The 13,417-nt window shown below is 32.9% G+C and overlaps 1 protein-coding gene across 2 annotated transcripts; it reads right to left on the bottom strand.

Moving 5' to 3' along the window:
- Positions 1-6,440: 6,440 nt before the first annotated feature.
- On the bottom strand, positions 6,441-9,278 carry LOC147284233 (transcription factor bHLH18-like). 2 transcript variants are annotated; one of them, XM_086244474.1, is made up of 5 exons: positions 9,226-9,278; positions 8,618-8,685; positions 7,873-8,436; positions 7,241-7,612; positions 6,441-6,863 (listed from the first exon to the last, which is right to left on the bottom strand). In XM_086244474.1, exons 2-5 carry the CDS (start codon positions 8,654-8,656, stop codon positions 6,789-6,791), a joined length of 1,050 nt encoding a protein of 349 aa, XP_086100600.1. In that variant the 5' UTR covers positions 8,657-8,685; positions 9,226-9,278; the 3' UTR covers positions 6,441-6,788. The 2 variants fall into 2 exon arrangements, with proteins under 2 accessions (XP_086100600.1, XP_086100601.1); XM_086244475.1 differs by lacking the exon at positions 9,226-9,278 and having other exon boundaries at positions 8,618-8,693.
- Between the last annotated feature and the right edge of the window lie 4,139 nt (positions 9,279-13,417).

Below are 13,417 nucleotides of genomic sequence, written 5' to 3'. Positions count from 1 at the left end.
ACATAATGATATATGAGATACATACACTCAATAATTTGTCCGGTTGACAAGCTTTAGAAGTGAGACCCCAAAAGTAGAAATGTGGCTTACATAAGGTTGACGTACAGGTGTTTACCGTGTTCACATGAAACAACTAGCTGTACTAAAGCTAAAATTCCCCAACTGGTCAAAATTGTTGTGCTAATTAATCATAATGTTGATTAATTCCTTGGAATTTTTTTTCCTAAAAGAAAGAAAATTACAACATACCGACTCGAATAAGCTAAACCATATGCATGAGCTACAAAATTTACCACACGAGTACACGACACACATGCTCTAATTCTTTTTAAAATCTAGAAATATGATAAATGTCGCTTGCATCCAATGACTTTAGCACGCCAAGGAATGACATTGGATCTTTGCAAAGGAAGTTGTGGACGATTTTTACCTATTAATATATCACTCATCTAGTCAAAATGCCAGGTACATACGTACTATGATTTTTTGTTTTTGTTTCCACAACGTGGGTCCCCAACTCCCCACCGACAAACCCAATAAAATGTTATATATATATATATATAATAATTTGACTATAGAAAATAAGGTGCTTCACATGCCGCCGGTCTAATTTTCTCTTCTATCTTAGATTAAAAGTTTAAAACTTTAATACTCTTTTATTTTTGATTGAGGTCTAAAGGAAAATAAAAGTGAAACATCATTTTCTTTTAAGAAAAAAACATCACCTTCAAACTAAAAGAATATTGTGAGGAAGAATTTTTCTTGTATTTCGTTTATTCATCGATCAGTACAACTTGCATAATAGTTTGTACAATAATAAATAAAAAAAATCAACGAAGGTATATATAAGTTATAACAAATCTAACAATATATTCAAAATTGTACAAGGTGGGATGGATAAAGTGTTTAGATGGTATATTATTCGAAATGAATGATAGTTAAATTCAGATAGTTTGTTTAATTGGTATTGTATGAAGAAAATGTCTAGAATTTTAATTTTTTTGATATGGCATTATAGATGTTAATACTTGTAGAATTATATATAGTGTTTTTCTCTTTTGGTTTTCTAATATATGGATCGAATGGATTTTTATTTTATATATATGGTGTATGACTACTGAGTTTGGTTTAATATAGAAAGAGTATATATTGCAGTCCTAAGTTTTATAAACTAAAAAATATGTGTCAATGCGAATTAGTAAGACATATAATTTATAAGGTTTTTTTATATTTTACCCACCTGAATTTTAGGTTTAATCTCACTTCACCACCTAAAAAAAAATTGTGTCAATTTACCACTTGAATTAAAAATTTGTTGCAATATACCACTTATGGCTAACTTTGTCTAAAATTTTGTTAAAAATAAGTGTTTTAGTCCTTTTCAAGTTCCTATTGTTAGAAAAAATGGTTTTTTTACATTTTACCTGTTTTGAAATAGTAAAAAACTAACTTGAAAAGATAAAAAAACTCTTATTTTTAAAAAAAGTTTAGACAAAATGATCCAGAAATGGTATATTGCAACAAATTTTGAATTCATGTGGTAAATTGACACAATTTTTTTAGGTGGTAAAGTGAAATTGAACTCAAAGTTCAGGTAAGTAAAGTATTTATGTCATTTTATTATGAACATATCGTAGGCAAAACGCTTTTGGTTACCAAAAAAAAATATGAACATGTCATTTTAAAGTTGATTACTTGCATAAATCTAAAATGACATCATCTTATATTTTTTATGACTTAAATTAATCAGTAGTGTCGCTCTTTTTTTTTTTTTTGGGCCATGACAGTAGTGTCGCTCTTTAATTATAACATTACATTTAGTATGTATTACTCTTTTCAAGTGTGACAGAGAAGAAAAAGTCATTGACATTAATCATTAAGTATACATTTTAATCTTATGTTTTTTCTTTTTTGTTTTTGTTTGGGTGCGCGCGTGTGAGGCTGTAAGATTTCAATAATATATATAACGCTTGTGTAACAATATAACCATAAGATCACCGACCAATAATGAGGCTTTTTGGGTCAAAAGTCCAACAAAGTCCCAAGGGATCGGTAGGAGATTAGGAGGAGAAGCTATTTAAATAATTTTCATAGCCTTAATAATGACCAGTGATGAACACGTATTGGCCTGTCTTTGACCATAATATAAATGTACACGACAATATCAATGAGTACAATTCTTGGTTGCAAGGAAAGGGACACCTTGCCATATAGGCTTGAAATTGCATGCTTTAGAATCTTCAAATGCCGTCCAATTTGGTCGGTACTGGGTTGGTTTTGCTTCATCTACCATCATTGAAGGACTCTCCAAAATTGTGGGTGGCAAACAATAGCAAGTGAACAGGCACCATATTCAGCTATTCCAAAGCAAGACTTTTTGTTGTTTTCTTGATCGGATGGAGGATGATGCTGTCATGCACGTCCTAGCCTTACTTCACCTTATCTACTAATATGAGAAATATACAAAAATTCTCTGAAAAAATAACATGAGAAATATGTTGCCAGATATGGATCAACACTCCTGATGCAGGGAATTAAGTGTATAAAAACAAGCATCTGCGGCAGATTGAACACGAATTTTTGAATTCAATTCTGTAGCTTCAAAGAAGACCGAAAAACAAATCCAAAATTTGAGAGCAAATGCTCAAATGTAATTTTTATTTCCTCAAAAACTGACGGCTGCCTTCACATAACTTAGTTTAAATAGGCAAACCCTACAATAGCTAAAATTAAGTGTAATTAAGAAAGCATAATCGACGGAATCTGATTCTGACTTTTACAACGAAAAATATAGCAAAAATTAAAACTTTCTTAAAAGGGCAAAAAATATGTTTTTCGAGACCTAAACGATAGAATTTGCCCGAAAAACGACGTACGTCATGGCAAAGGGTCTAAAAAATTAAATTGCCCTGCCCTGCCCAAACACCAAAATCCGACCAAACACCACATTGTTTCCAATCAAAATGCCCTACCCAAACACCAAAATCTGACCAAAATTAAATTGCTAGCAATACTCCAAAGGTCTAGAAGAAATCAAAGCTATTTCCACTCTCAACTACCTTTCATAAAACGATTCGCTATCTCCTCCAAGGGTCTAGCCAAACTGCTAGTATTGATCAGTAAATATAGTTGATTTTTCCTGCAGATGGATCAGCTTGCCCTCATCGCTTTGAATTTAGGTTTTAACTTTTGAATTTTATGTTAAAATTAAGCTTTAATGATAATTTTATATATAGAATAGTCAACTATATTATGCATGACACAAAAACTAGAAATGTTTTTTTATATAAAACTCTGCTAATTAACGATCAATTTGGGGTGTGAGAATTCCGCAAAATTATAGCAGGCTCCTTTACGGATTGACCGAGACCATGTGTTTGCATGCAACAAGTTTGCACTTGAAGAAATTCATATATACAATACTATATTAGTAAGGTTCTCTTAATTGATTGATAGTCTATATATCGATCATATATATATGTTGTCATACTATTATAATTTGAATCGTACATATAATAAAAAATAATTAAAAATTCATCTGACTAATTGTTCAAATTGATAATTTAACTAGATTATACAGATTGTGTATATTGTAACATAACTTTAGTTTTTCGTATAATTATAATTGAAGAGAATGACCAAAAACCTAGATGAGCTAGGTACGTTTTGATAGGTTCTCCTCTCTAACCAATAACATACTTCACTCAAAGCCCTCTAAACCTATAGTGATTGAATTTTGATTTACTTGATCCCAAGTCCTATCTTGGTGATGGTTACATCTCATTATCCTGTTGGTCGGTGGAGACAAAAAAAAAAAAAGAAAAAGAAAATATATAGTAAGCTATCTTGAATAAGATAATATTATCCAGGTAAGGAGATCTTTCGAGGAAATTACAGATTTAGTTCAATTTTGGTCTACAATTTTTTTAAAGTTCTGTTTTGGTCCACTAATTGTTTCACTTGTTCAATAAAGGTCCAGATTTGTGATTTTAAATCTATTGAGTTGTGTTTTCTTCAATGATAATTGAAGTATAAGTTATATTTCATCATTTCTTAGTCATATGAACTAATTTGGAGTATTAGAATCTAAGAGAATTAAGATTGGATGAAATTGAAAAATTTGCAGTTTTAGGTACCCTACTTTGGGGTCAATTATCTTGAGTTTTAGAACTTCAATTTGAATGATCTTTCTATGGTTGTAAAGAAAAAATGTATAGCTTTTAAATAAGTATATGTTTACTGAATTTGGTTGAGATTTGATAGGATAAAAGACAGGCTAAATTTAAGAAAATAAATCTGGACCTTTATTGAACAAGTGGAACAATTAGTGGACCAAAACAGAACTTAAAAAAAATTATAGACCAAAATTGAACTAGGTATAAAATAAGTTGACTAAATCTGTAATTTTCTCAAAATCTTTCTATTTCAATATATATTAATTACTAGTACTGCATATCAGATAGTTTACATGCATCAACAAGTCAATAAAAATTAGGTGGTTCCCACCGAGTGTTAATTATTTGCTGAGAGGTTGAAAGAATACTCCCAAACTTCACATCTGATCCACCACACAATAATAATATTGCTCATATCATCTTAATTTCAGGTGGACCATCGATGTGCCTTCAACTGCACAATTATCTTTGATAAAAAAAAAAAAAAAAAAAACTGCACAATTATCTTATATGATCTCTTATTTCCTATGTAATTTTACTCACCACTATAATTAATCATAATACACTATTAACATTCCATTTAACATATATCATATGTAATACCATGTTAATTAATAGGTGCAATTATATAATTTATATTTATTATAAACAGTTAACTAATCATATAAATCACATTAAAAAAATAATCTTACACATATATATATGGTTAGTTAATATGTCTAATGCATGCAATATATATTTAGTGAAATGATAATGGTAGATCGATTGTAGTTATTAATAAGCTGCTGTGAAAAAAATTGCACATTTTAACACTCGTTGGATTAATTAAGTGGCCTGGGATTCTCGATCTACTCATGTTTTTTGGTGTTGATCTATACTTATGTCTAATTATTTAGACTTCTATCTAGTTATTTGCCTAATATGAATTCTAATACTAAACTCCTAAACTCAACACCCTTAATTTTTTTAACCTTAAAAAATATCATTTTGGACATAAATACAAGATTAGGACAAAAAACATTTGAAGAAGATCCTATTTATATAGTGTCAAAAAACATAAAAAATATATGTTGGATTAATACTCGATAGTGACAAAATCTCGGAAGTGTAAATAAGGGGTTAGGAATTAAGTGTCATTTAGAGGGGGTTTTGAATTAACCTAGCTCCAAAATGGGGTTGGTAATAATTTACCATTAGGTGTCCTTATATTTTCTCTGATTGAAGCAATTAAACCCCACTCCTTTTTCAACCAAAGCCACCAAAACCCTCTAGTGAAAATACATAGACCGAATTATGATTTTTTTTTTTTAATTCCTAACCCCCTATTTACACTTAGATCTTTTCCAAAATCCCTTAAGAAAAATACATAGACCCAATTATGATTTTTTTAAAATTATTTTTCCTACTCACACACAACACGTACACACACACACACACACACTCTCTCTCTCTCTCTCTCTCTCTCTCTCTCTCTCTCTCTTACGCTCTCTCTCATTTTAATTATTTTAAAATTATTTTTAAAAAATCATTTTGAAAATCAATTCATTGAAACTGAGTCGATTACTGTAACTAAATCGATCACAGAATTCAATTTCAGTGAATCGAAATATGAATAATGAATTGAAACTGAAATTGTTTTTTTTTATTGTAATTTTTTGCTTATAATTTTTTTTTTTGCTGTAGTTGTCTTTGAATTGTAATTATTTTTTAATGTACTTTTTTTTAATTGTAATTGTTTTGTATTGCAATTGTTTCTTTATTGCATTTGTTTTTTTTATTGTGATTGTTTTTTATTGTATTTTATTGTAATTGTTTTTTATTGCAATTTTGGGTTTTGGGAGAGTTATAGGATGGTAGGGGGTTTTGGGATAGATAGGGGGTTTGGAGATAGTTAGGGGGTTTTGGGAGAGTTTTCAAATGGCTGGAGGTTTTGGAAGAGTTTTGAAATTAGTAGGGGCTTGAAATTAATTAGCACCCATTGATAACACTGAAAAATGGGAATATAAATTGAAATTAGACCGGACCAAAATATAATTTAGCTTTCATATATATCATAGAAGTAGAGTGTACACTACTATTACAAAAAGCTGAGCAAAATGGAAACACAAACTAGAATCCAAATTTTTTCTTGTAACAAAAAGACCAACTTGTTGGGAGTATATGTTAGTGCGTATATTATTAAACTGTGATATGGAATCAAGAATGTTCAATTAAGAAAAGAACAACTAATCATTAAGTCACAAAATGAGTACAAGGGAAGTTTACACAAAACCCCTAAAAAAAGAAAAACAATATCCCTCGAAAAACAAGACTGCAGCTAGGTTTTCAACTATAGCACAGGGTAATTGATGAACGTGGTCAACCACGCAAAAATCACAGAAAAAACCCTCGCAGCAAAATGAAACCTCGCAGTGAGAAACAAAGCCATGAAAATGGCTGGTGTTCTATGCTTGAGATCCTGTATAGTACAGAGCTTTGTTTCCTTCAAAAGGTCTTAATTAAAAACCAAAAAAAAAAAAAAAAACGGAAAAAGAATCATCCACAAGAACTTGCTCTGTCATTAGAATTTATTTTCTAGCTAATTATTCAAAGCGATCAACTTCATTCTTCATGTCACACGAACTTGAGCAAAGCCTGCCTTAGGTTTCTTACAACATCCTTCACTGTAATACTGAATTCAGCATCCATCTGCGAGAAATAGTAAGTTTAGTTTTGCGTGTGGATCCGAGTAAACCAAGAAATAAATCAACACTTTTGCATCCAGCATTCTGTTTATATTTTCTATGTTGATGCATGTTGCCTTTGCATTTAATTGTATTTCTAATATAAATTTGTAAACCCTAATTCATAATTCATAACCATGAATCTCAAAACGAGCTGTTGTTATAGACACGAACACAATATCAACACCTAATCAAAATTCTATTTCTTCTACCAAGAGCAGAAAATCATGTTATAGGAAATGGGTTTTACCCCAGAAATTGTCAAAATTTAATTATTACGTACCGCCAAAAGAAAAAAAAAGAGAAAAAACTAGTTAGTGGAAAGGTATTGAAATATAATACCTGAGAAACTACAGTGATATCAAGAGTTGAATTGCCAAAGGGCAAGACATTGCTGTTGACAATGGTGAGATTAAGCTTCTCTATTTCACTAAGTACGTTTGCCAAACAGCCTTTCTTTCTCTCGCAGTGGATTCGTACGAGGACCTCCTTGTCCGAGACCCTTGCTTCGATTTCCGGGAGTGGTTGGTCGGAGCAACTCTCAAAGTTCTCATCGGATGAAGAGATATCATCATCCGCCGAGTACTGAGTTCTCTTCACAAACACCACTGCTTCGACTGTCTTCTTCACTGCTTGTTCCTCCAGCATCTTCACTCGTTCTTGAAGATGTTTCACATGCTTGATCGCATCATTAAGTACTGAAGCCTTGTCCATCTGCAATTTCGCGAAGAGGGTCATTGAGAAATCAATCTCGAATTACTCAGTCAGGGACAACATTCTCTCATCAGATATATATATATATATATATATGTTGCAAACTTTTCTTTGGATCATATATTTAAATGAACTTTCATCTCAACAATGATTTAGATTATCAGTTTGTTAACAGATAACATACCAGATGACAACATAACATGTCAGAGTAGACTATTTGATAATTAACATAATATGTCAGATTGTTATTGATCACGTACCTTCTTTAGGCCTGGTACTAAGGCAGATAGAGCTATGAACCTCTGGCTGAGCTTTTCTCTGCGCTTTCTCTCAGCTAGAACATGATCCTGAGCATGTAAAGGACTCCTAGTCACTGTAGCAGCCCTCTTGATCCCTTGTCCATGTTTTGGTGAACAAGTTTGGGGCTCGTAAGAACTTTGTTGAATCAAAGTTGGAAAGTTCTCATTCTTTGGCTTCACAGCACTGCAGTCCAGACCATAATACTGCTGAGATGTGGCTGCGGGTGAGTTGGAGTTCTCAAAGGAAATTAGGTGTGAAGAGGAAGAACAGGAGGCCATGGTGGCAGTGATTATGTGGTCGGTGGTGCAGGAGTTCCAACTGTGGCTCTTGAGTTGTTTCGCCGGCCTTTCCGCCATTGGAGGAGTTTCAATGGATGCGTTGCTGAAGTTGTGAGTGGCTTTGGGAGTGAAATTTGGGTAAGATGAGTAGCTCTCAGAAGAGAAAGACTTGAAATTGAGGTCATCAAGTGAGTAGTCTAGAGAGTTCATCTCGTAATGATTCATAAAAGTGGGATCTTCAATTTCCTACATATAAATCAGAACAATTAATTAATACTTAAGCACAAGAAAATTGTGAAGGGAATGATTACGATAAAGAACTTGGTTAATTAGAAATTTTAAATAATTCTTAGTTAGTTGTATTAATGTTGAGGAAAGAGGAAAGCAGAAAGCTATATAATATAAATTGCATAATTAATAGTCTTACCAAATCAGATACCCATTTTGCTGATGAGATCATCTCCATTAAAGCAGCTGCTTTCTTAATTAGTAGAACTAAACAAAACAAGATCATAGTAAATTCTTAGTTAAGAAGGCATGAAGAGGCTGCAATGTAAAATATTTAAACTTTTATTTATTGATGAATGATTGAAACTTTACATGCACAGATTTCATAAATGGAAGGCTGATATGTAGACAGTACAATCCCAAGTATTATCTTTGCTTGAAAAGAAAACAAATTTGCAGAGAAGTGAAGGCCAAAAATTGTGGAACGTGTAGATCCGACTTCAGAATATCATCATCATTATATGAAATTTCAGAATTAATGAAGAAGAATTACAAAGAAAACCACCTTAAACTCAAATGAAAGTCTTTTGAAAAAAAAAAAAAAAAACAAATATATGAAAGCAAATATGAATCTCTATCCACATCTTCCAGAGATTGTTTGATTAAATTAAGGAAGAAGAAGATGAACCCAAATCCCAAAACAAAAGCTCAGTGCAAAAAACATGTATCTTGGTGCCATGCTCATGAGGATTGGATTGTAACTTTAAGAATATGAGATCAGTTGAAACTTGAAAGCTTAATTATTACCTTAAGAGAGAGGAGAAGACCCAAGTTTTTGTTTTCAGATTGGCAGGGAAGAGAAGTATTTATTGCAGTGTTTTATAGGTGTACGATCGAACGCGCTTCACAGTCCACACTAGGCAAATGATTAAAAAGAAAGCAAAGATATTTGTACGTTCAGATTCAATATTATACTGTGAATTAATTCTAGAATTATGGCACGTGTGAAACTGTTTATCCGCTTTCTGATTCATGGTCACTGTTCATTTGGAGGCTCTCTCTCTTTCTATGTTGGTCAATTTATGACTCTTTTATTGGTTTGACCTGTAATATGTTTCCATTTGAAATGGTATTATTGATGATATATATAGGTCAGTACGTCTTTCTTCAGTCACTTTGTAATGGGTGATAATTTTTGACCTAATAAATAGCTGAGAGCTTCTATTCATATACAGATTTTTTCTTTCTCATTATACCTCCAACAAATTTTATTTTCAAAAGCTTTCCCTTTTACCTCAAATAAAAATAAAAATAAAAAAACTAAAAAAACAACAATAAAAAAGCAGATCGAAATTGAAACAATAAAACTCAACAGCCCCACCTAACCTATGCCAGTAAACCCCCTCCTATGAGAGAGAGAGAGAGAGAGAGAGAGAGAGAGAGAGAGAGAATGGGCGAACGGTCGACAGTGGGAGGGGTCGTCAATGACGGAACAACGCGGGCAAGGACGGGAAGGGAGAGGGTGTTGGTTCAGCTAGCTGCTGCATTTAATTAGGTTGTGTTTGCGTTGTAATGTGTTACCTATTTAATAATCAAGTTGGCCCAAAACAAAAAAGGTTGTGTTTGCATTGAGAAATTTTGACACAATAACAATTGTGTTGACGTCTTTATATTAACCTAATTAGTCAAATACACATCTCACGACCCAACATGAATAGGACACAGTTAATTATTTTTAAAAAATAAAAGTGACGATTAATATTACACCAATATCGAATTAAGAATGAATTGCATGCATAACCAAGAATTCATAAACAAAATCTTAAACAAGCCTTGGAAGGGCATTCTTTATCCTCCATCATCAAAAGACCCATGTCCTCATGATCAACCAAAATGAATTCATAGCACCAAAAAATTGAAATGTACAGTACATATAATCGCTTATTGTTCCTTTTTTTTTTTTTTTTTTCTCCATTGATTAAATAAAACTACAATTAAAATGTGCAGTACATGCATCATGATGCATAGTTAGTTGATCAAACGTGTTTCAATTTTCCTGATTTAAATATACATCTAAAAATTAGACGATTTTGATTATATATTGGTTCATAATGTGAGATAGTCCGAACCATACGATCATTTTTAGTTCTTGTAAAAAGGGATCCCTCTTAATTAATAAGCTCCTCCTATATATATATCCGTTACATAGAGACTATACTTGTGTAGATCGATCTGGTGTTTATGATTGGATTAAATATATTAACTCACTAAATTCAAGATATATTGAAGGAATAAATAGATTAGTCACAAGGGAAACTTCTATCTTATGTCCAAGTTGAAGGAAGAAAATGGATTAATCATAAGGGAAACTTCTATCTTATGTCCAAGTTGAAGGAAGAAAATGGATTAGTCACAGGGGAAATTTATCCTTTCCAATCCTCACAAAATAGTGGCATATCAACCCCTTATAACTAATTAATCCATCTTCCTTCAACTTGGATTTTGAGTATCAAACGAGTCATTTATGTACATTATAGATAAGGCTGAATTAAGTTGAGCAAGTTTAGACGGATGAATCAGTAGACGACAGCTCGCATTAATAAAGTCCCTCCAACTAAGTGGGATGTTGTCATTAAAAATATGTACAGATAGATCGAAAACGTGTCATCGAATAGGCTGCAAGTAGTGCATCATCCCACGTTATATTTGTTATTATATAGTTGTCTTTAGGCACATGAGAATTGGGACATAATTGGGAACAAACCCTTGAAGCTGATCTGCAGCTTTTGGCGGCGACAAACCTGGCTCAAAATCCACACGAGGTGGTGACCATTCGATTCCTCTCCCAGTCTTCGATCCTCGATGATCAGGATCCTTGCTCACACGATGACAATTGAACGCAGACAAAACAAAAAATAGGTAGATAATTAAGTTCGTGGACAATAATGGATAATGAAATAGTGTCTTAAGTCTAAACTAATAGAGAATTAATAGTGGGGAAAGAAAATTAGATATTCAAGGTGTAAGATCTAATCCAAAGATTTAGTTGTTTTAACTTGAAATTAGGATCTAATTAAATAATTTAGCATCCACCTGTTCTTTCTATTGAAGATAATACTATACATATAATATGCTATTTAGCTGAAATTTGTTAGTGGGTGTATTTTTAGTTAAAATAAATGCATTTTTTTGTCCTGGTTTGGGAATTGTTTGTGGATAAATCCACATGAATTCAACAACTAACCACGAACCAACACGTGGCAACTGGGTCCCATTTTCTGTTCTAATTTTTTAACGGTTAACTTGGTCAAACCAAGTTATCCGCGCCATCAAGCCAGTTCAGCAATACGACGGTGTGCAATATTGAGTTCGACATTGACTTTCAAATTGCATTGTCCGATCCGAACCGACATCAAAATCCTTCAAACTCAAGGTATTGTCCTATCAAACTTGTTTCTCCAAACATAGCTGCTTCACACTTGGAGAATATCTATACCTTTACATTTGGAGAATATCTATACCTTTACATGATCAGTTCAGCTCAACTCACCCTAAAGACTTCCCAATCCGATCATTCAAAGGTTTCATATCGACAAATAAAGACATGGGCATATGCGTTCGGCTCGGCATGACATGCCTCCGCCATTTTGAAAGATCTAGTTAGAATGAACCGCTATACTCAAGTGCATTTGATATGATATCCTGTCAGACTTGACAATCTAGCTCTTAGCCATGACTATTAGTGTATTCCACCATACCAAGTCATGCTTGCATTCAATGCAGTATTGAATACAAAGGAGCTTGGTAGCTGTGCATGCTACTATTCCTGACTAGTGATGTGACAACTCCTCATCTATTCATCCTCATGCAAGTATTTTACCTCTTCTTTGCCTATATAAACCAGCTTATATGCATGAAGAAGGGGTTCACAAAAACCCTTCCAATTACACGTACACCAGCATTTGAGAATAACCCAAAAGATCTTACCTTGTTCTTCCATATTCTCCCAAGTTAATTATTTGTTCTTGCTTGTTCCTGCTATAAACACCCTCATCTTTACTTCATCGACTTCATCATCGGAGTATAGTTGGCTGGTACCACACCGGTCCTATCTTCTTTGACCTTTAATTGTTCATGCAGGAAGATCTTATCTACACCAACTAGCAATTCAACAAGATTTGTTCATCACAAGTCATCATCCTAATTATCTTCCAACCAGGCTTATCCATTAACTAGCTCATCCACTTTAGGTTGTTGTATCACCAAGCAGATTTTTGCATCAACATGAATGATTAATTCTATTTTAACATTTAAACCTTAAACTAGGGGTGGGCACCGTTAGGAAACTAAACCGTGCAAGCAAAATCGACAACTAAACCGACTACGTTGGTTTTGGAATATCGTGAACCGCCGCCTAACTGAACAAACCGTATACACGCCGACAGAGTCAATTAACCAATGTAATCGATTAGGGTAGGTTCAATTTCGGTTGGGAACCGAGAAAGAGAATGACGATAGAAAACAGTGATCAAAGAGGGAAATCGCAGAAAGAGGGAGAAGAGAAAAAGAGGGAAGAGAGAGATCAACGAGAGAGAGGGAAAAGAGAAAGAGAGGGATGAGAGAATGAGATTAGCGAGAGAGAAAGGGAAAAGAAAAAGAGAGGGATGAGAGAGAGAGAGTGAGAGATTTGCAGCGCACAACTAAAAAAGAAGAGTTGAAGTGGCCAAAAAAAGAAGAAGAAGAAGAAGAGAGTTAAAGGTTAAACCTAATATCTTAAATGTATTTAACATCAATTTATTATCAAATATATGTATAAATATATTTATTGAAAGAAAACCTTCATTAGAACTAAGGAATAAAATTTCGAGTTTCGAGGAAATTTCGAAGATTTTTAAATTTCGATAAAAATTAGACGGAAACGACGGAAATTACTATCAAAATACGAAAATTTTGAATAAAACTTTACCATATGTTTATTTAACATATTATCTATTACATT

The sequence above is a fragment of the Dryas octopetala genome, chromosome 5 (assembly GCF_963921425.1).
Source record: "Dryas octopetala chromosome 5, drDryOcto1.1, whole genome shotgun sequence".
NCBI lineage: Eukaryota > Viridiplantae > Streptophyta > Magnoliopsida > Rosales > Rosaceae > Dryas > Dryas octopetala.
The sequence above is the reverse complement of the archived record's forward strand: the minus strand, read 5'-3'. Positions and strand labels throughout refer to the sequence as shown.